The sequence below is a fragment of the Megalobrama amblycephala genome, linkage group LG7 (genome assembly GCF_018812025.1).
Source record: "Megalobrama amblycephala isolate DHTTF-2021 linkage group LG7, ASM1881202v1, whole genome shotgun sequence".
NCBI lineage: Eukaryota > Metazoa > Chordata > Actinopteri > Cypriniformes > Xenocyprididae > Megalobrama > Megalobrama amblycephala.
The window spans coordinates 15739061-15763965 of record NC_063050.1 but is presented as its reverse complement, the minus strand read 5'-3'; the positions used below and the strand labels follow the sequence as shown (position 1 = coordinate 15763965).

The 24905-nt window shown below is 36.0% G+C and overlaps 1 protein-coding gene across 11 annotated transcripts in view; it reads left to right on the top strand.

The window, feature by feature from the left end:
- inpp4b (inositol polyphosphate-4-phosphatase type II B) overlaps positions 1-24905 on the top strand; it is a 244590-nt gene that overhangs the window by 197946 nt on the left and 21739 nt on the right. For all 11 annotated transcript variants that reach the window (XM_048196107.1, XM_048196108.1, XM_048196110.1 and 8 more), the window contains 4 exons: positions 4703-4972; positions 8879-9017; positions 14025-14215; positions 18460-18583. In XM_048196107.1, the coding sequence (XP_048052064.1) occupies positions 4703-4972; positions 8879-9017; positions 14025-14215; positions 18460-18583 (724 nt within the window). The remainder of the gene's footprint in view (positions 1-4702; positions 4973-8878; positions 9018-14024; positions 14216-18459; positions 18584-24905) is intronic.

Sequence of the window (24905 nt, the reverse complement as noted above, 5' to 3'; positions counted from 1 at the left end):
TGTATTTATTGTCTTGAAAAGTGTTTATCTGAATGTAAAAGTCATGGTTAGGGAGCTCTAGAAGACATGCAGTTAGTTCCTGTTTTCTTTTCTTCTATTTATGAATTTTAGATGAGTTTTTGTTTCTTTAGCGCCCTCCGGCTGCAGTATGTATTGGAAACTCCATTCATGGAATAGCCTCTTCTTCTTTTAGATGAATTTGTGGACTAAAAATGCACAGAGAGCGCCCTCCGACTTCAAGGATGAATTGAAAACACCAGCGCTCATAGTAATGACAATGAATATTAAATAAATATAACTTCTCTGTATAGAAAATTGACATAAGCATATGAGATTCCAATATTTCTCCAAATGTGCATGCTTTTAAACTAAAAGCCTATATTCAGACTCTTTGCATCACAGAAATACATTATATTTTAAAGTATAATATAAAACCATTACTTTATATTGTAATAATATTTTTCTGTATGTTTCATATATCATGATGAGCTTGAGACATCACAGAAGGTTTTTTTCACAGCCTACCTGACTGAAATGCCTCATTAATATGCAAGTCATTTCAGCTCATTACTATCCAATTCTTTTGTCTTCTCAGGTGAGAATGGCCCATTTTTCAGTGGTGATTCACGCCTCCATGCATACGGTGTTTCTTGGCAAAAAGTGTCTTACAAAAACTAAATCAATATATTGTTTTATATGAAGGAGTAGGCAGCATAATTTTTACATAATTTTGAAGCAAAAACTCTAGTCTACAACCTCCAATACCCAAAAGTCTTGTGAACACAGATTTAATATACTTATTTTGGCCTTATTTCAGTAACTTAAGTTTTTTGTTTTTTCAGTAACCACGCATAAACATTATTCCTTCAAAAACACAAACATGTACATACATGTTCCTCACATATTATTGTAGCCTAGTTTGTGCTGAATACAGTTTAATGACACTTTTGTCATTTATATGTTTATGAACAACTGAAAAAAGCACAAATGTCAGAGCATGTCAAAACTTCTCCAGGCCCCAAATCAGCCTCAGACTCCAGAGGGTTAATAGTCCTGCAAATGTTCATGCTTTAAGGGCAAATATCTTTTCTAATGAAATACATTACTGTCACACCCAATTTATTCACATTCTGAAGCTGCTGGTGAATCAGTGACAGAAATGTGTTTCTGCCAGTGACTAACACTCACCGTCTGTGTCAGACAGGAGTACTGCGGCCGTACTGTGGTGCAGGAATTGTATCAGATGGTAATACCATGGTGCTTTGATGGATATTGCTCTACTGTATAATTACCATATTCATACAGCGTAGTTGTTTTAATGGCATTACTATCATGGAAAGACCTGAAAACATGGTATTACCATGGTACAATGAACAAAAACCATGTAAACCAAATGCTCAATCAGTACAACACTGAATCTGCTCTGTTGTATCATGTGTTTCTGTGGACAAAACCAGATTTTGCATCAGCAAACACAGCATGTTCATGTCTTTAAGCCATGTCGTCCCGTTCACTGAGACCACCAAGTCTTGGCCTGAAACGGGTCAATTTGCAAACATCGAGGCTCTTTGTCAAACGGCCATCGGTCTGTCACGTTCCCGTCTGCCAAGCCCAACAGAAGCCACCAGGCCGAGTGTCTCGTTTGGAGGCCTTCATGTTTTATGTTTGTAATTAATGAATTACATCTGGTGCCGTCAGTGTGCAATCTGTGACACAGAGATTGTTTCTGCCACAGCGGAGTATCGGCAATCAGCCGCCTTCATTACTTAATTCTCTCTGCCGCCTCTCTTCACCTCCTTGATTAGAAGTGTGACGGCCACCGCATGATCAGACGCTAAAGCTGCCACGCTTCTGCTGATTGAAATCTCCAACCGTGAGCGAGTGTTTGCGTGGGTGCGTGTTGATGTTGCATTAGATCTGTACATCTCTACACATACACAGTCTAGGGTGGTGACAATTATTTCATTTTATTTTTTTATTTTATTTTATTAATTTTATTCCAAACAACAATTTACAACTTATTTATTTATTTATTTATTTATAGAGCTATCTATAACATTGACCAAACATCAACTGTAGCTGATTTGTTTAAAAAATGTTTTGTTTTTATTTTTTTTATTATTTTGATCAAACAGCAATTGTATCTAAGTTTGTTTAAAATGTTTAGGAACTATGTAGATTGTCTGTTTTGTTTGTTTGTTTGTTTGTTTGTGCTATCATATTAACAAAGCAGCAATTGTAACGAAGCAAAATATAATTTATTTCATTTTTTCATGCCAAACTGCAATTGCTTTGTCTTATTTATATTTTTTCACTATATTTTTAGTTTTATTATTTTGACCAAACAGCAATTGTAACGAAGTTTATTCAAAATATTTTTTGTTTTGTTTTATTTTATTTATTTTTTTATTTATTATTTATTTTTTTATTGTATTATTTTATTCCAAGGATTTATAACCAGTTTACAAACTATTTATTTATTTATTTATTTATTTATTTGAGCTATCACATTAATCATTATTTTATGTGTGTGTTTGTTTTTTTTACTATTTTTGTTTTATTTATTTTGAACAAACAGCAATTGTAACGAAGTTGAATCAAAATATTTTATTTTATTTTATTCATACCAAACAGCAAATGTTTTGTTTTATTTATATATTTTTTTCATTATTTTTGTATTATTATTTATTATTTTCAACAAACAGCAATTGTAACGAAGTTGATTCAAAATATTTTTTTGTTTTGTTTTGTGTTTTATTTTATTTATTCATTTATTTATTATTTAGTTTTTTATTTTATTATTTTATTTTATACCAAGGATTTACAACTAATTTACAAACAACTAAGTTATTTTACATTTTCACAGTAATCATTATTTTACGTGTTTGTTTGTTTTTTTCTTCATTATTTTTGTTTTATTATTTTGACCAAACAGCAATTGTAACAAAGTTTATTCAAAATATGCATTTTATTTTATTTTATTTTAACTATTTTTGTTTTATTATTTATTATTTTGACCAAATAGCAATTACATTGTTTCAAAATATTTATTTTTTAAGGTTTCTCTAATTTAAAAGAGGTAAGAGTGTTATTTATTCATTTTCATTTGTGTGCATCAATATAAGTGCATTTAGTAGTTAGGAACTGTTCAATTGGTGCATATAAATGAAGATAAATCAAAAGTAAAATGTTTCCATGTTTTCTTAATGTGTGGCAGGGAACAGTTTAATAAACATTTATTGAAGTGGCAAAAGAAAGTTTGGGTAGCTGAGCTCTAAACCCATATGATAAATGTCAGAACAGCTCTAAGTATAGTCTATTGACCTTTCATGCAGCTGTTGTCACTGTTGCACATGTCTGAGAATGAACGCTTGGAACAAATTCCTGTTCTCAGGAATGTGGGTTTTTATAAAGACACGGAACATTCAGATCCTGACGCTTGATGAGGCATCACTCACAATGACACTGACAATGAAAAATCGTCCCACAGGAATGCCATCCTGCTGCCAGTAACTCAGTGTGGAGAACGTGAAGCCGACCAGGCTTGTTAAAATGCCATTGAGATTAAACATAGCTGCATTAAAACATACCGTCATTTCAGACAGGACATTGCTGGAGAATTTGATGAATTGTTGGGTGTGATTATCATATCTTCATTAATGATTGGTGGGGTTGAGAAAAGGTAACAGGAGTGTTGATTTAGTGCAAATGTCCCATCCACTGCTGTTAAAATAACAGCAGCATCTGTTCAGTTCCCCCTGAAATATGAGCGCACAAGTAAACCTTACTGGTACATTGGAAAGATAAGCGAGGCCTAACTGGGTTCTTTTCTGCTTTTTTAAGCAATGCCACAGCTCTTTGAACCCCAATAGTGCACCTTTAAGTTTCAACTCAAAGCGCTTTACAAGAAGCAAAAGTGAAGTTAATCTTAAAGTGAAGCTAATCTGTGAGATTGGGTTAGCACCTGTAGTTTGTGCATGTGCTATGTGCAATAAGAACTTTATTGCACATAGCAACTTTGAGAGGAACTTTAGAGATGTCAAGAACTTTTAAGGTTCTAATTGGTGGATTTTATTGTACTTAATTAAACAGATTAATTAAATATGTTTAACAGTTTTACGTTGGAATATGTTTATTTATTGAGCTTTGATAATGAAATTATCAAATAGATTTTTCACAGACTTTCATCTTGATTTCATTTATAAATATATTTGACATCAAAAAGTTCTTTCTCAGATACAGTTTCTCCATGACTCATAAACAATGAGATTGTGAAATCAAACTTTTGGACTTGTTGCCTATGTGTCAGTTTCTCCAAACATACAAACATATACATATGTACAAGTACCTACGAATATAAATGAGGTCGTCCTGCTACTTTTCAATATCCCAGCGCTTCTGAAGATTAATTGAATCATATATTGTTGTTGTGCCGAGACCTTGTTTCAGAAGAACCAGCGCCTCTTTTGTGTCTCTCTAATTCTTCTTCCTCTTTCTTCTGCATTCTCATACTTCACTCTTCTCTTTCTATCGACTGTGCCATCACTGTTTGCTCTTGTCTGCTTATTAGTTTTCTGATATGCTTCTCGTCCCCCACCCTTTAATCTTTGTCACACACTCTTATGCTCTGTTGTAATTTAATGAAATGTTGGTTATTAAATGCTGGGTTATCAAATGCACCCTACTCTCTCTCTCTCTGCAGACAGATCAGTTTGTTCGTGCTCTGAAAGATGAGCTGGTGAAGAGCGCCCTCCTAGCGCTGCACGCCGCCCGTCCCGGCTACGTCAGCAAAAGTCAGACTTCTACTCCATCCAGCCCTCCCAAGGCCGACTCGCCCCCAGGCGTGACCGAGGAGCCGCACACCGTCTGCAATAATGTTGACGGCACTCAGACGCCCCCGAAAGAAAGCAAAGCGTCTCCTCTCCGCTCCGACTCCATCCCACACCACAAAGAGTACGACGAGGAGGAATGGGCAAGTGTTGTTCACTTCTGTGTGTTTATTTGTTAGATAGGGTTTCAAGTCAGTCATTATAATCAGTAAATAAATCACTTGAAAAAACTGTAGAAATCAGGGCTGTCAAGTGATTGCAACTTTAAATCGAATTAATAACCTTAGATATGCTGATTAATTCATCTAATTAATTGCAAATTAATCGCACATCAATTTTGGTTGACAAATTATGGCCAAAAGATATAAAAATATTTTAATTTACATAATCTTTTAAGGCTACAATGTTGTTGTTTTTTTCAGAAGCTGCATCTGAAGTGGCATTTAGGTATATTTACACAGGCTGTTTATTGCAGCTCAGAAATGGCTTGAATATGAATGAAAAATGAGATGACACTCTTAACTAAAACTAAAACTGACAATAGGGGGCAGCATTTCACTGTCTTAATGAGTGAGTCATTCAGCCGATTCATCTAAATGGCTGATTCATTCAGGAATGAAGCAAGTGAAGCAACTTTATTAGAGCTGCATGATTAATCGTTAAAGGGTCATGAAACCCTAAACCAAATTTTAACAGTCATGTGTGTTGAACATCATAGTAGTCAATGTTACCATTCGTTAGTTTTCACAGTCAGAGAAAACTAGTTAATTTAAACCTTTTTGTGCTATTTTCAGCTTTCAGGTTTGAATTTGTCTTTGTGTATACATTACAGGATGTGAAGTTTTCTTTCACTAAAGTGTGGTGAAGACTCATCAGTGTCTCATTATTATTCATGAGATCGCGATCTTGATTCAAACACTCATGCATTCTCATTCCTAAATGACAATGAATCGCCTGTTTCTATTAAACCTTTGACAAAATCATACCGGAACACCCTAACCTGTGTTGGCGCTGCCACTGACCCAGAGAGAGCAGTTGTCATATATAGGTATGAAACAGCTTCACAAACAGTCTTTTTAACCACACAGTATCATTATTTATGTGTTACAAGTATTCTTATTATTTTAAAAGTACTGGGATAAAAGTTTATAGTTCAGACAGGGGCGTAGTTTGTGGGGGGGATGGGGGGGATGTAACCCCCCCAATATTCAAATCCATCAGTTACAACACCCCCAATACAATACAACCATACCAACGTTCAACCCCCCCAAAGTTGAAACCAAATCTACGCCCTTGAGTTCAGATATAAACACTGATGTCTACAGCACCGATCAAAATAGAGCACATCGCCTTTTGAAAGTAAGTTGTCGCCTCAAATAATGATTGTATCATTATATCGTTTCACCAGTAGGTGGAGACAAGTGGCTGTTAAAAAATGTATTTGTCATTGAATCATTCATTCAAGAGATTTGTTCACAAATGCTGATTCATCTAGTAATGAAACAAGTGAAGTATTTATGAGTGAGTCATTGAATCATTCTTCATACCAATTTTTTAACAATTCTTTCAAATTAATTAAACCTTTTTAAATAGATGGCATCAATTAACATTTTGTCAGAACCTTTTGTTTAATCGTCCGTTCAGAATCGTGGGAGAATCACGATCTCTATTTGAAACAAACAAACAAAAATCGTAAATATCAATTTATCCAGAATCGTGCGGCTCTAGTCTTTATGAATGGTCACTCAATCATTGGCTCACTTGATTCTTTAAAAACCACGGGTTCATTCAGTTATGAAACGCCGATGTGTTGCCCGACAGTTCTGCTCTGGCTTTGTTTGGAGCTATTTTCATTGGCGAAATTGAGTAAAAACAGACAATATTGACAATATTGTGTCTAAAATGTAATGTTTATTGAACTGTTATTTAAAATCATTATCACATTTGCAATCATTCAGGTATTCAAGAAAAACAGCACTCTTGCTCGTGGGATATTGCTAAACTATATCATACGATATAAATAACCCATACAGGGGTCTTTTTTGCCCTCATATCTTGAATTTTAGCGGCATTTTAACTGCATTTTAATAGGCTTCATCACACAGTCAGTCGTGGCCCTGTATCATTTTCTACTACTGCATGCAATGTATAAGACCTGCAGGTCTAGGCATGTGGCGGGGTGTGTTAAAAGAGTTAATCATTTTTAACTCTTAGTAATTTTGCATGGGCAAATACCACAGATTGTCTTCAGAAAATGTAGTGAATGAATACTAATACTATATAACTACATTTTGCTCATAAACACTGTTTTAAGTGGTGTTTGCTAAGACAAATAGCACTTTTACTATTTAAACAAACCCTATAGTATTAAACTGAACGGGTTCCTTTTGTAAACTGATATTAGTTTCAAGTCTTGCTCCTCATGTGCTGCTTGTCTCTGCAGCTCTTCACAGAGACTGACAGAAGCAGCAGCTGTGCTCTGATGTATTTGATAGGATCTTGAGAGGTTGAATCATTCCACAGGACTAGAGGCGAATCAGGGATACGGATAACAACCAAGCCAGTGGCATTAGCACATGCGGCAAGCCACCATTAGCATCTGTTAGTATAAATCTTTGCCACAGTAACTGAAGGATGACCGCAAACTACAACCTCGTATTAAGGGGCTCAAGAATGTGTTCTGTTTGTTTAGTCAATGGTGCTGTGAAACGCGGTTGTTAAACTGTGGTTTCTAGATCCTGTAATTGCCTTCAAGAGTGTGTGTGTGTGTGTGTGTGTGTCATAACCATGGCTAACAGGAGAGGATTAGAGGCCAAGATAAGACAAGCATCTCTAATCAATGCCAAAATAACTTGTGTGCCCTTGAGCTCCATTCACAGAGGAAAGGAGAACGAAGCCTGAAGTTTGCTGTACTTTAAGCTAGACTTCTCCCAATATTTATAGCGGATGTATTTTGTCATTTTTCTCTTAGCCAATAGAATTCTATCAGCCAATGTAGAAATTTGCATAAACGTAGTAGCAAGCAGCAAGTGCTAAGTAAAAACATTATGAGAAGTCCTTTTATTTTCTCTAGCTCTCCATAAATAGGTATGATAAAATGGAAAATGCAAGTATTTTTTTTTTTTCCTTTAAAGGCTCAAAGCACTTGTTTCTTTTCCTCCTGCATCACGTCTTTTTCATCTTTTGGTGCTCTAGACAATATTCCAGGGTGAAAAATTATTTTTGCGGTAACCGGTAACATATTGAACTTGAGCTTGACAGTCCGAGCAGTACGTTTGTGTGTGTGTGCAGCTTCTACAGTGCTTTTTAATGAGACCCAGAGCCATATTACAGAAACACCCTGACTTCGTAACCATGCAGAATTTCAATTAGGATCTATATACGTTCTGTTGAACTCATCTAGATCTTAATTTAACATTTAAGGAAGTTTCTGCAATAAAGCCCCAGAAGTGGAAAACAGGCAAACACAAATTATTCGGATGGAAGTGTTATTTATCTGTGTGTGTGTGTGTGTTTGTGTGTGTGTATATATATATATTATATATATATATACTTTGTATGTGTGTATAACAAAAAAGTGCATCATCAGTGTAAATAAAAATTCATTATACTATATAATATATACATTATATAATACATGTTGATATATAAAATATACAAAATTATAAATTATAAAAAAAAATTAGTAATATGTAATAATAATTTAATATTATTAATATATTTAACATTTATTTAAAAATGCATAATATATTAGTATAGTAAATTGCAGGAAAATTAGTGACAGACTCTGAATGGAGGCTTGAGTTCATGTCTGGCTATTTTTTGCCCCATAATCAGTGCAGAAGATGCAAACAATAAAAAAGTCTGAGCCTGCTTATGGACCATGTACACTTTTTAGTGACTAGCGCATTAAATGGGAGTGAATCTCCCAAATTATCATTGTAGAATACACTTGCACACTCAGTGCTTGTCACGACTGTGGCTGGTTTACATGTTAGGTTTATGTGATGTAAGTGTTGGTCCATTAACATTTACTTTGACTCTTCTAGGACAGGGTCTGGGCCAGTGTGGCGAAGAGTTTGAACTGTGTCATTGCCATGGTGGATAAATTACAGGAGCAGGACAACAACAACCAGGAATCAGCGCCCTGCCACACGCTCGCTGACGTCATCACCTCACACAGTCCTGGTACGTCTCTGTCCAACGATAAACCAATGCTAATTTCCAATTCTAATACCAAATGATCAATCAGAAGCTCAAGCCTGCAGCTGCACTGAGCCATCGAATGCTTAAAGGGCACCTAATATGCCCCTTTTCTCAAGATGTATATAAGTCTCTGGTGTTCCCAGAATGTGTCTGTGAAGTTTCAGCTCAAAATACCCCACGGATCATTTATTATAGCTATTTGGGTGTGAGCAAAAACACACCATTTTTGTGTGTGTCCCTTTAAATGCAAATGAGCTTTCCAGAAGAGGGCGGAGCTTTAAAAGCTCACGCTTCAGTTGCTCAACAACAACAAAGCTGGAGAATCTCACGCAGCTAAAATGAGGCAACAACACTCTACTACAACAACTCTTCCTCTTCTCTAAAGCAGCGCAACATGGCCTTGCCCCCTTTGCTTGTGTTCTCGGGGACGGGGTTTGTGTTAATTTTGGGATTTGTGATGTCACCAACCCGGGAAGAAGCATGTTGTAGTTCCTACCAGCCGTTTGTTGTAGTCCTTAAAAAGTGATTTCCGTAAAAGAAAATATCTCCTTTTGCATTGAACTTTGAGCATCGTAACTTTGCAGATGTTGTTTATGCTCAAACAGCAACATTACACACTAACTAAAGTTAAAAACCCCATTAAATGTTAAAATAATAAATCAAATATGCCAAACAGATGCTGGAATGATCAATTAACTGCTTAAAGGTGATTTAGTTTCCTTTTATGGTGAAGCATAAACTGTGAGAAAAGAAAAACAACCATTTAATTAAATTAGTTATAACATTGCTCGGGATTGATTATGAAAATAATTGTTGCGCTTCATGCTCCCCCATTATGAGGATTTGAAATTGCATTTGATTTATCATTTGAATTTTGGTCTGAAAAAAATCTCAAGTAGAGAATAGTGAAGATGAAACTCTCAAAAATGATCATTTTGTTCCTCAAAATTTTAATAGTAGTAATATTCCACATGCTTCACCAACTTTAGGCATGCTAGATGAGCTTCTGATGGCAAATTTTCCACTTTGACTCTTGACTTTTCACTGGTTTTACTCTTTTTTTTTTTTCACACTTGAATAACATCCCACGTCTTTTTTCCCAAGCACATGTCAGATCTGTCAGTTGAGAGATGAATTTTAGCAGCATCCACGGATCTTCTGTCAAACAGGAATAGTTAAAAGCAACTTCTGACACCCAGTGCTATTAAAGTGTGAAAAAAACTGTACAAGCGATGACAAGCAGCACAAGTGTGCAGTTTTTAATACAGCCGATGCTGCCATCATTTGGACACCATCTGAAACTGCACTTTGAGGTTCTGCCTGCTGCAATCTACAATATAATGAATTTACTCATTAGTAATGATACGTTTTGTTATTCTAAACTCATTTTATACTTAATTTCTGATCATTTTCCATATATTATTAAGCAAAGGTTGGAATTCTAAGCTAACAGTCTAAACCTTGAGAATAGGTTATTGATTCTCACTGACTGTAAACTGTTTAATTTTCACTTCAGAAATCTTGCTTGCTTTGTTAATGTCTAAAGTAATATAATTGCTGAATTGTTTGTTTATAAGAATGCAAATGTGTGCTAATGTTTTCTTCTCACACAACACTGCATCTATGCAAGATCTTTCACAGCAGTATTTACATTTTGTGTGACAATGGTAACATTTCATTGCAGTATAAAATGCTATTGTGTCTGTAAATACTTCACATAGCACAAGGAATTGCCCTTCATTCAAAGGCATGATGAAATGATGTTGGACCAGTTTAGGTTGATGCCTCATGTCATGCACAGAAAAAATTAATTTACTGAGCAGCAATACAGATCAAAAGTGTGAATACACCCAGGGTGGAAACCAAACTATTAAATTGACTCTGCTTTTGGGTAATGGGGTCATTAAAAAAAGTAGTTCATTGCAGGTGAGTTTACTGCCAAAAATCTGATGACTAATGCAAAAAACATTCAAACACGGATCTTGTTGCAAAACAAATGCCCATGAAAGCAATTGAAGCAAGGAATTTTCTCATGCACTTCTGTCTAAAACAACAACTGCTTTATTACGATTTACTGAGCTGAATGACAAAATGGCAAGTATAACAAGCTAGCGCAAGTGAAATTTCAACAGGGCAGCTACATTTGAGGTTTAGAATGGATTTTTTTTTTTTTTTTTGAGGCAAGTGTCTTAACATGTTACAGTCTTTCCTCTGGTTTCACAGATAAGGCTTAAGTCTAGTCCCAGACTAAAATGCATGTTTGAGCTGTTTTAACTAAAATGATTTTCACTGACCTATCATAAAATATGTCAGTGCCATTGTTTTGGCTCAAAATTCACACCAGTAATCAATTTGCTCATCAGAATTTTTTAAAGTATTTTCAAGTAAAAGACTCATTTGATTCTTATCTCCTCGTCGTGTGTTTAATACACCGGTGGTATTGTAACAATAATGTTAATTTATATAAATAAATATTGTTATCATTCGTATTTACTGTGATTAGTGATATATATAAAACATATCAAAATATATATATATATATAAAAATATTACAATTCATGAACAAGTCGTTGAATCATTTGTTTACTCAGTTCGTTCAAAACTGATGTCATTATGAGCGAGTCATTGAGAAATTTGTTCAAATGAACTGATTCATTCCAAAATCAAGGAAGTGGCTGCCTGTATGAGGGAATCGTTAAATCATTTGTTGTACCGATTCATTAGTAAACATTTATTAATTCGGCAATGAATTACGTGACTGTCTTAATGAACGAGTCAATCATTCAACCAATTAATATCAAAGCACTGATTCAGTCAAGAAGAAAAAAAAAAACAAGTGGCTGTCTCTATGAGTACAGTATGTTGCTGAATTTTTAATTTTAACCGATTCATTCAAAAATGTTGATTCAATCAGGAATGAAGCATATGACTATCTTTATTTGTGAGTCATTGAATCATTAATTGTTCAAAAACATTGATTCAGCTAGAAACAAAGAAAGTGACTATCTTTATGAGTGTGTATTTAAATCATTTGTTTAAGTGAATGTCTTTATAAAGGGGAAATCGAATTGTTCTTTCAACTGATTCATTCAAACGAAGAAGAAAGAAGAAAGTGACTGTCTTTATGATTGGGCCATTGAATAATTTGTTCAACCAATTTGTTCAAAAAGTTGATTCATTTAGGAACAAAGCAAGTAACTGGCTTAATGAGTCATTAAATCATTATTTCAAGAGAATCATTCAGAAACAGCACTATACTGTGTTTCGCTTGGAGACTCGTTTGGCTACGCTGTTGGCGGAGCAAAAATAGCCAAAATCGAAACAATACTCTGTGTAACGTACTCTACCAAATTCTTGTTTATTCACCTGTCAAATGGCTACGCTATATAACAGCTATTGTTTGAATCCAGCTCCTGGGAAGTAAATTGTGCGGCATGGGAAGTTTATATTCCAGACCATGTTCAGACAAGGAAGCCAATTCCAGTGACCCAGAGATCATATCTGCTAACTTTGGTCTAATTCTGTCTCGTGGCTCTTGGGAATATGATAAGAGATGTAGTTCTTTCAGTCTGTAATTTAGATAACAAACAGACTCGTGAATGCTGCAAGCATTAAACACAGCTTATTCTAATGCTCTGATCCGCTTTATGCTGTGTGCTTTGTAAGTGCATTGTAGTCTTTATTGCGGGTGGGCTTTAGTTTTTCATTCCTTTACAGAACAGACTCTCCCTTTATTTTATTTTAATTGCAGATATAAAACTGTATTAATTGTAGATCACAAATCTTGTATAACTTTAGCTTTGTTATTCCATTGAATTCATTCCCAAATATAAAACCAACCAGTGCACAATGCTAAATGCAAATAAAACAATGCAACTAACCATGTAGTCTTGCATGCATAAATAAACAGGCTTATCAACTTTTACGAAAAGGAAATGAAAACGCTTCCCATGTTTTTGTTTGTTTGTGTGTGTGTGTGTGTGTGTGTGTGTGTGTGTGTGTGTGTGTGTGTGTGTGTGTGTGTTATCTGTCACTTGGTAGAGGCAAGTAAGATTAGACAGATGTAAACATGGATAGGTTATGTGACATGCCATCATCCTCAAAAAACCTTTAGCCACTTGCTAGCAACTGCCTTTTACAAGACAAGTAAAGTTTTAATAAAATCACAAGAGGGTATTACTGATGTATTTTATATTGTAGAATAACCCATGAAAATATATTGAGCTTGTGTTCGCTACAGACCTTATTTCAGGCATTTAACCAAAAACCCATTTACTTCAGGATGATGTAACTGCTGCTAAAATGTTCACTTTTTCCTGGGTTTTGGCCTACAGAAGTACGTCATCCCTGCAGCATTCTATAGCTTAATAGCAGATATACAATTGTGACACACAGCCAGTCACTCTAAATTGTCTTTTGGAAGGAAGGTTTTGGAAGGTCTTTTGGAAAATAGGTTATTGGGAAACTGGGTCACAGATGTCCTTTTTTTCCCCTCAGTTGGCGCATGTATGTATTACCTCAGTCTGTGCCATGTTTCTCTATTAATGAGATGAGAAATCAAATTTACCTTGTTCTTTTGGCATATAAGATGTCTTTGTATCATTATTTGAAGCTTGTGTTCACCACAGACTTTATTTTGAGCAAAAACCCATTCAGAAACTTCAGGATGATGGAACTGGGGCTAAAATGTTCACTTTCTTCTGGGTTTTGGCCTACAGAAGTACATCATCCCTGTCTGCACTGCCTATCGTTAGCAACGGCCCTATAGTATGCAAACAGCTGTTACACTAAATTCTGCTGAGATGAAATTTAGTGCAGACCCGTATCATGATGTATCATATCGTATCATGGCCTCTGTACCATGATTTGTATCATATCAACAAGGAAGGATAGATGGGGAAAATTAAGCAATAATCACATAACAATAAAGATCTTTTGGAAAAGAAGGCTATTGGGAAACTGGGTCACAAATGTCCTTTTTTTCCTCAGATCGTCCCCTGACAGCTGTGGATGGGCGGGATCAGCTCAGTGTCCTGGTTCAGTCCCTGAAAGAATGTGTGGCAGCAGTGGCGGAGCGAGCCAGACGCTCGGTGATCTTCGTGCTGCTCCAGGAGGCGGCGTGCAGCACAGCGCAGGGTCTGCAGCTGCAGCAGAGACGAGACACAGTCTTCAGCCAAGCTGTGAGTGACCAAAACCATTAACACTTATCTCATAACAAACTTATTTAAAAGGCACGTAAAGGTCAAATATGGACATTGTTTTTATGTTAAAATCCATTCTCTCAATCCAGTTTATTGTTCATTGGCTACTATTAATATGCCATTCAAGGGTTTATCTCTCCCAAAAGTGTAAACATTAGGCCTCCCAAGCACCATCTAAACATTGGTGGACGTCAGTCTCTTTCCAGCTTAACCTGAGCATGAGCTCAGTGGCTACTGTAGCAGGCTGAGTGCAGAAAAGTCCCTTTCAAAGAATGTCTGTGCACTCGATGCCCATATTTGCAACGTCTCTGGGCAGCTATTTCAGGCATCCAAGACAAACTTCTATATCTCTTTGAATGGAGGAATCCTGAAGTCTCAAAAACTGCTTGCCAAACTCTCAATTAAATAATATATTTCGCATCAGAAATGTTGTTTCTTATGCTCAAATAGTGTTAAAAAAGCATATTTCTCAGTCTAGACCAGCCAATGAGCATATGCAGTCCTAAGCGCAAAAGACCGCCTACTGACCTAATGGGTAAACATTATGGGATTCACGCTAGCCAGATGGGATTTAAACTTTGTCGGCTGAAGACCCAAGTTTGATTTGAAGATGAAAAATGCACCAATCACAATGTTCTCTCACCATTCCTGATTTCACAGTGTTCGGCCAGTCTTGCGGCTGTCGGAGCAGAAATGAAAGCTGATGCTCTCAGTATGTTTTTCTGCTGTCTCTGGTCGAATTCATATGTAAATTGTGTGAGCTTATTTTGTAGATCGAAAAAACTATACATTTACCCACCCATAGACCCTCCCCTCTAAAAAATCAGGACAGAAGTGGTTGAAAGTGGACAAAATGGATTAAAATACCAGGTGTAAATGGGCATGTCTCTTTCATCCACTTTTGATCCGATCGACCAAAATGCATCTTAATATCTGGTGGAAACAGGGCCTCTGTGATGCAGAGAGCAATGGGCTTTTTATTTGTTATAAAAAAATTACCTCATGGGGAAAAACTCTAGATCCAAACACTGTGAACTGGGACAGGACTGAGATCAAGATGTGTAATCCCCTGCCAGAGCTTCACACTTGCGCAATATGGTGTTTTTAATGTCAACCTATTTTTCTCAACCTGGCAACCAAGTGGACATGCTCTGTCTCTACTGTGGATAAAAGTGCTTCCTTGCTTGCAGTTTAATGTTATTAAACAAAAACCCATTCAGAAACTTCAGGGTGATGGAACTGGGGCTAAAATGTTCACTTTCTTCTGGGTTTTGGCCTACAGAAGTACATCATGCCTGTCTACCCTGCCTATCGTTAGCAACGGCCCTATAGTATGCAAACAGCTGTTATACTAAATTCTGCTGAGATGAAATTTAGTGCAGACCAGTATCATGATGTATCATATCGTATCATAACCTCTGTATCATGATATGTATCATATCAACAAGGAAGGATAGATGGGGAAAATTAACCAATAATCACATAACAATAAAGATGGGGTTAGACTATAGACAAGAGAGCACATGGCACATAGAAACAAACATGACAAGCTCACACCAAACAAAACAAAAACACGAGCACAGGGCCAGCGAATACAATTACAAGCCATGTGCTCAAACAAAACAAGACACAAACATGCAGCTAGTAAGAACACTCATAAACTGCGTGTTGATACAAAACATAACAAGAAAGTATGCAGCGGATAAAACACAAGCCGCTTGCTACTCAGAACATGACAACACAAGTGCACCTGTCCATTGAAAACAAACACACGAGACAAGAAAGCACTGAACCCGTGCGGTCACATGTGAAAAACATGGAGCATGAGTGCCATGGAACCTGAATCCAATCTAGACATGATTGCCGGGACTCCGAACAAGACACAAGGCAGAAAAAATTCTTCATGCCTTAAAATAGCTTGAATGTAACTCTACAGCATTGCATTGCTTTTAACATATGCAAATAAATGAATATGCTAATTAGCCCTAACTCCCCCCCGCTCGCACAAGCTCAGAGACCCACTCTGTCAACTTACTGAGGTAAACGCTGGACAGTGGTAACGCTTTTTACAATTTCGGATACATAACGGTAAAGGGACCGTTATCAAACAGCTAATAATACATTGCTAATGTTACACAAACCATGTTCCCATTCGCCATCTCAGTCTAAAAATCAGCATCCTTAGAAATGCTCCTTTGAACACCTCAGAACGTCAATGGAGAAAGGCAGATAGTTCATCATAACATAATGTACACCCACTATGTTGCTAAATCTACCCAATTTTTCATATCAACAGAAAAATATACCGTAATATATATTCACAAGAGACTCGGTTAATGATATGCTAAAAACACGGTTAATGATATGCTAAAGCCCGTCGGCACGTTGACGTGATTGGTTACGAGATAGTTTGTGACGTCAGAAACACCAGCGATTTCCAACCGCGGGTTTGAGACTGTCTTTAAATGAGTGCCATGTTAAAGAGAAATTATTCAGCAATGGTGTTGACTGAATTTGCACATGGTTTGTTTTAAAGCATATTAAACACACCACATATAAACAACATTAAAAACTTGATTTTCACCACAGAGGGTCTTTAATTACATACAGTTCATTTACATAAACAACACATTCAGATCCAACATGTTAGATGGCAAATAACATGTTATTATAACTTGCTATTATAACTATCAAAGAGACAGTTATTATAGACTTGCATGTATATAATAAAGCAATATTGAATATATGTGGTTTAAAAAGTTTTGCAGCCCATCTTTAGCCTAACCACAGGCTCTACTCTTCACCACAGTGGTAACCCTACAAAACTAAAATAAAACCCTCTGTAAATTCCAACATAACACAATATTAAACATTTATCTTACTCTGTGTCTTCCTATGTTAATCTTGTGCATAACACTTTATTTCAACATTTATTTTCCTTATACAGTCTGATGCAAAGTATGCTGGGAATTAGAAATCTGCTGTAACTCAAATATATTAATTTCAGCTTACTACCATAAAATTGAGCTCACACAGCTTTTTTCTATTAAGTACAATGAACTTTCATTATTATTTGAGTGAAATTAACTCATTTCATTTAATTAATTTCAATGTTCAAAATTGACAAACTTTGAAATCGTACTGGATCAACATAGAACCGACTTAAGCTGAGTAATGACACTATTATCTTCTGTAGAGCTGCTTTATAGCTTGCTTCAAAACTAATGAACTTTGCAACACTGACATCATCATTGAACTAAAGTGAATTAACATTGAACTGAACTGAATTGAGTTGAATAATGACATCTAGAGCTGCTTCAAGGTGCGTTCACACCAGACGCAAATGAAGTGTTAAGCGCGAGTGATGTACATGTTAAGTCAATGCCAAGACGCGAATCGCGCGAATGACGCGGCGCAAATTTAGCGTTTCGGACGCTTGACGTGTGATTCGCGCGAATCGTGCAAGTTGAAAAATTCGCGCCACGTTAACCAATCAGGAGCTTGCTCTAGTAGTGATGTGACGTAGCTAGCTGAGGCAGAAATCCGAAACAACAATGGAGGACAAGATCATTGTCGCTGTACATCTTAATACTTGTATAGAAACAGGAATAAAAAGGATTAGTAAATAAGTCTTTACTCAATTTGAGCTATATATATACATATTGAGACTACAAGCTAGCTAAAGCCGGCAAATTTAGCTTATTCGCCATATTTTACAACTACTTTCCTGCTGACGAGCGGGAGAGCCCCTCTCATGACGCGAATTTGCATCTGTTGTGAATTTCATGTGCGAATGAAGCGAATGTGACGTGCGAATGAAGCGAGTAAACTTAAAATGTTCAAGCGTCCAACTACGCACAAATAGCACAATTTATTTGCGCAAGTCGCATCTGGTGTGAACGCCCCATTACAGCTGAATATGTATTCATTTCATAATTGAAGAACTTTACAATGTTAAAACTGCTGTTTTCTTATTACCTTGAAGCTACTGTAAAGCGTTATGTGACTTAACATGATTGGCTGGTCTTTTAGTCAAATGTGTTTTGGGGAAAGGGGAGTTTTGTTCTGACTTTAATGCAAAACCATCTAGACCAGTTTGTCATTGTTTTGTCCATATCATTTTGGTGTTAATCTAGTGCTGCTAATGTTAAAAAATCTGAGCCAAGTCGGTCTTCTGGTAACATTAAGAGTACAATTTGACTAGAAGTTTGTTGTGTTCACAGCTGGCTGCTCTGGCATGTGGATTTGTCATGCGATTATATGCGGGTTTGGAGGACAAGGGCTTTCTCAGACAGCTGCATGCGGTCGGACTGGTGGCCCAGTTTGAGAGTCTGCTCAGTACTTACAGTAAGTGTCCTACATCAGATCAAACTTATGTAATCACAACAAAATAACCTGCTGAATGCAACTAAATCTATTCAACCTAGGCCTGTCAAGATCATGAATATTAATTGTCATATAAATGATTGTGATTAACAATTTCATTCTGTTTTGTTCATGTCACTTACAATGTAAGCCTTAATACGTGATTTTTTTTTTTTTACATGGAATTATAATATAATATAATATAATATAATATAATATAATATAATATAATATAATATAATATAATATAATATAATATAATATAATAATTAAACTCACAAACCTTTTTTTTATTTCATATAAATATCTTTGTGTAAAAACATTTTTTTTTAATATTCTTTATTCCTTAACCCGAAAAGGAACCATACTATTGCACATTTTTTGCACTTTTTGAACTTTTGCCTTTTCTGTAAGCGCTTAAATTTCCTTTATTTGGATGACAAAATGTGATTGATATTTAAACTGCACAATTATTGTATTTATCTCATATAACTGCAATTAGATTGATTAATAATAACAAGCCTAATTGAGGCTAGATAAAAATGCACATACAGTATTAATCATATATTTCATATTAAATGCCAAGTTTCTTTGTTGCTTGGCCAACATAAACCTAATGTTAATTTAATGAAATATATTACATGTGATTATTATTAGTAGTAATAATAATAATAAATATACTATTTATTGCAATTTGGCATCTTTTATACTAAGGACACAATAAGGTAATGATACCATATTGGATATTAGAAAATATTTTTTTTAATTTAAAAAAAAAAAGTTATCATATCAGGTGTCATTTAATTGTGTATTCTCATTTCTCTTAGTTGTAGATTTAGACATTTAAGACATCTAATCCTCACATAAAGTTATTACATTTTAAGGGCCCTATTTTAACAATCTAAGTGAATGATCTACAGCACAAGGCACAAGTGCACTAGTTTGCTAGTTTAAGGACAGGAAAAATGGTCGGCGTGCCAGGCGCATGGTCTAAAAGGGTTGTCCCTATTCTCTTAATGAGTCATGGGTCTGTTTTGGGCGTAACGTGCAATAAACCAATCAGAGTCTCATCTCCAATTCCCTTTAAAAGCCAGTTGCACTCGCGCCATGGCGGATTCACTATTTACATGGCGGAATTTGCTAGCAGAAAAACTGAACGCTTCTCTAGCGAGGAAATGAATTTAACCTCACAGATGAGCACACCATCTATGGGGCAAGCTGGATTCCACCAAAGCATTTTTATCTTTATGCACACAATAATAATCTTTTACATTGTAATCCTTTTACTTTTAATATTTAACAAAACAAATATCGCGCCATTGACCAACTGAAACCTGGTCTAAAGTCAATGGCGCAATATTTGTTTTGTTATTTAAAGAGCGCGTTAGTAATATGCGCCTATATGCGGGTGCACAACTCGCGTACACTCTGCTTATTACACACACAGGGACATGCAGTCTATTTCAGTTGCCTCAAAATAGCAACACGCCAACAATGTGCCTGAACACACCTCGTTTTGAGACCGGCACACCCATGGGCGACAGATGGGCGCAAATGGATTTGCTATTTAAACAATGTGGTGCAGGACGTGAAAATGATAACCGATCGGGCTGCAAATGGCAAAAAAAAAACACTTGGGTTGCACCTGGCGCTGCATTGCACCATGTGTATGATAGGGCCCTTAATCTTTAAAATCATAATGATTAAATACAATTGTTAAATGTAATCTTTACCAAATCTCAAACTGAGTATCCATTTTTCAAACTGTGCAAAACAATGTTGTGATGCCGATACAACTGAAGCATTATTTTAGTTGTTAGTGTTTTGTTTTTAATTTATGTAAACAAAATAGTATAGAAACTTTAATATTAGTTAATATTAATATATAAATTTATCGGTATGAGCCAGAATTGTAATATCGGTGCATCTCTATTTTACATATTGCTATTAGAAGTGTTTTATTGAAACAATAAGCCATTTGAGGCTGTGTTCATGGTTTTACTGACTGTAATACAGCGTGAATGGTTTATTGTTCTGTCTTACACTTGGTCTCACTTGGTGTATTTGTTGTGTGGTTATTTTTATGGCTGTTTCCCACGGCAACCAAACTTTGACGCAAATGCTTCCAGCTGCATGTGCTCTTTAGATTACAGATTACAGCTTGTACCTGCATCTCAAGGCGATAAAGATTTTGACCTAAGTTCACCGCAGTTGCCGTGTTGAAGACGTTTGATGATGTGTGTGTGAATGACTCATGAATAACTGCGGTTGTTTGCAATTGATGAGATTATTGTGTCAACCGTGTACCCATGTAACAGTTGAACTAATGTTTAAAGAATTAAATGGGTTGCGAAAAAGTACAACATGTTCCAGGATCAGCATTCAGCTGGTCAAGTGGGGCTTGTTGAAAGGAATGTTGGAGTTGGGCAATGTTACTGTATTATTACTGAAATCTTTTAGCTTTATATATATATATATATATATATATATATATTCATTTTTATTTCATGTAAAGTTTTAAGCAGTATTAGTTGTAGTTTTTTGTATGATTTTTAGCACATCAAGTTAAATTATATGAAAATGAAAAATGTAAAGTACTTTTTTGCAGTTAATGTTTATTTTATTTCAAACAATGAAAATGATTTTTTTATGGCTTTAGTTTTAGTTTTAGTCCTTCTGAACCTGTTATTTTTTATGTGGGTGTAGCTTATCTGCTGAAGCTTTCGGAAAGAGCATTACTGAATGATGTGATCATGGGTTCCCAGGTTCACAAGTACTAGTAAATATTTTGGAGGAAGTCAGATGGCCAGATGCACAAATGTAACGTCAGGTAAATGTTTACTTTACTTAGCTTTACTTTAGGGACCAAATTTACCCCTTGAGTTAATGAAACCTGAAGAAAACCTCCCTATGGACATGTCCTCAGTGGTAAAAATGATTCATATATAAAACAAACAATGGCTCTGTTTCAAATCCTCCAGCTACCTATGTAGGCAGCAGTCTCATAATGCATAAAAATGTAGGAGAAATGTTGATTAGAAATGTATGCCACCTTATAATTCAATACTAAAAAGTATTGATATGTACCATACAATTTATGTAATTAAGCATTTGTACAATATACATTTCCATTTGGATGCTTGTATTGACTATATTGCACATCAGCTTTTAAGTTTTTGAACATAATTGCAAATTTATACATACACTATATTGCCAAAAGTATTGGGACATCCCTTCAAATCATTGAATTCAGGTGTTCCAATCACTTCCATGGCCACAGGTGTATAAAATCAAGCATCTAGGCATGCAGACTGATTCTACAAACATTTGTGAAAGAATGCGTTGCTCTCAGGAGCTCAGTGAATTCAAGCATGGTACCATGATAGGTTGCCACCTGTCCATTCGTGAAATTTCCTCACTACTAAATAATCCAATTGGGAACAACAGAAACTCGTAAAATCACAGAGCGGGGTCAGCGCATCCTGAGGCGCACAGTGCGCAGAAGTCGCCAACTTTCTGCAGAGTCAGTAGCTACAGACCTCCAAATTTTGTGTGGCTTTCAGATTAGCTCAAGAACAGTGTGTAGAGAGCTTCATGGAATGGGTTTCCATGGCCGAGCAGCTGCATCCAAGACTTACATCACCAAGTTCAATGCAAGCACGTCAGATGCAGTGGTGTAAAGCACACCGCCACTGGACTCTAGAGCAGTGAAGACGTGTTCTCTGGAGTGACGAATCAAGGTTCTCTGTCTGGCAATTCGATGCCAAATGTAAAGTTTGGTGGAGGGGGGATTATGGTGTGGTGTTGTTTTTCAGGGGTTGGGCTTGACCCTTAGCACCAGTGAAAGGAACTCTTAAAGGGATGTTCGCCCCAAAAATAAAAATTCTGACAAACCTGTATAAATCTCTTTGTTCCGCTGAACACAAAGGAAGATATTTTGAAGAAAGTTTGTAACCATATACTATGGAAGTCAGTGGTGCCCCAGGACTGTTCAGTTTCCCCACATTCTTCAAAATATCTTCCTTTGTGTTCAACGGAACAAGGAAATTCATACAGGTTTAGAACAACCTGAGGGTTAGTAAATGATGACACACTGTAAAATCCAATAAGTAAACCTTACTTACAAAAAGCATGCAAACTGATTGCCTTGAAAAAACCAAGTAAGGTGAAAAGGATACAAATTTGTTTTAAGTTACTGGAACTCTCATGTAAGTTTACAATACTAGACAGGCACTTGTTAGTTCTACATACTATTCCTATTTCACCTTACTTGGTATTTTCAAGGCAATCAGTTTGCATGCTTTTTTTAAGTAAGGTTTACTTATTGGATTTTACAGTGCAGAATTTTCATTTTTGGGTGAACTATCCCTTTAATGCTTCAGTATACCAAGACATTTTGGACAATTTCATGCTCCCAACTTTGTGGGAACAGTTTGGGGACAGCCCCTTCCTGTTCCAACATGACTGCGCACCAGTGCACAAAGCAAGGTCCAAAAAGACATAGGTGAGTGAGAGGAACTTGACTGGTCAAAAATGTCCATAAATGCACTCCTAAACCTTGTGGAAAGCCTTCCCAGAAAAAAAGTTGAATCTGTTATAGCTGCAAAGGGTGGGCTGACTCCACATTAAACCCTACGGATTAAGAATGGGATGTCATTAAAGTTCATATGCACGTAAAGGCAGGCGTCCCAAAACTTTTGGCAATATAGTGTATGTGTGTGTGTGTGTGTGTGTATATATGTTTTAGTGCTGTCAAAATTAGCACGTTAACGCATGTGATTAATTTTTCAGTTTAACACGATAAAAATAGCCAATTTAACGCAATCTGTTTTTTTTTCCATAATAATTTGGTTAGCATTACATTCTTATTCACGCAAATCAAGCACCACAACACAAATGAGAACGCGCTGTCTGTGAATGTTGTGTCTGTGACACACATATACGACTCGTGCGCACAGAAAGATGCGCATCAGTATCGAGTTCTCTTTCGCATTTGTACAAATAATAACACAGAGAATTATGCCGAAATGCCCGTTTTGTCGAGTATACTCAAATATACAGTCTTAAATGACTTAAATAACATCTTAAATGAGCTTAAAGTGTTGTGAGAAAATGACATGTCAGATCCACGTCATGTTCGGCAGCAACAGGTTTTAAAGTGACAGCAGCCTAATAAACTGGTTGCTGTGATGTCTGTCATTAATGTTAATCAAAGAACAAAAGCTGCAGAGAAAATTGTATCTTTAATAAGGATTAATCTATATTTCGTTTATAATTTTTTTAGTCAGGACTGTAAAGTCCTGTTTTAAGTTCACTTAAATTCACTTAAAGTTAAGACTGATAAATGTTGCAATTGATAGCTTTGAGTTATACTGTAATGTTGATTGTTGAATGTTGTAATGTCTAATGTTGAATGTCTATAATTAATGTTTTTGTTGTTGTTTGTTCGTTTTTTAATCAGTTTCATAGAGATATCAGTAGCAGTATTAGTATCAGTTCAGACAGGACCACTTTGGCAAGTTACTTTGAGTTTATTGAGACACAAGTTATCTTTGGCGGTATGGTTCCTTATGGGGGTTCTTGCTCCAAAATTAATTGAACATACAGAGCTTTACATTAACCCCCATGGGACCATCAGCTTGGAAAATACATAGACAATTAAGACACTTTAGTAATGTCTTTAAGCAAACGGTGGTAATGTGTAGATGTGGCAGTGGGACGTCTATACTGTAGCTTGGTTATGAGGATGAGTATCTCTCAGCAGTGAGGTCCATGCCAGCTAGGACTTTAAGTGGTTTCTACATTAATTTGGAGAGTAACTGTGAAATTATTACAATAGAAAAATATTAAAATCTAATTTTTAATCATCATTAATCGCAGTTAATTACAGAAAAAGTGTCTGATTAATCAGTTAATTTTTTAATCGATTGACACCACATATATGTGTGTGTGTGTGTGTGTGTGTGTGTGTGTGTGTGTGTGTGTGTGTGTGTGTGTGTGTGTGTGTGAGACTTGGCTTGACAAGAAATGTGAACTTGTTGTAAACTCACAAGTAAACAAATGTGAACAACGGTACAGAGAACAAAGCTAGACAAAGGAACAATGAAACATGAGGGCTATTTATACACAAAGACTGATGATTAACAATAAATATCTGAGCATAATCAAGATAATAAACCAATTCTGGAGCATCAGTCTTTTTTATTATTTGCATCTGAATCTCTCAGTTGTCCATTATTGTGAAAAGATGGATCTCAAAATCATACAGTCACTGCTGGGAAAGGGTTCGAATATGCAAACAGCC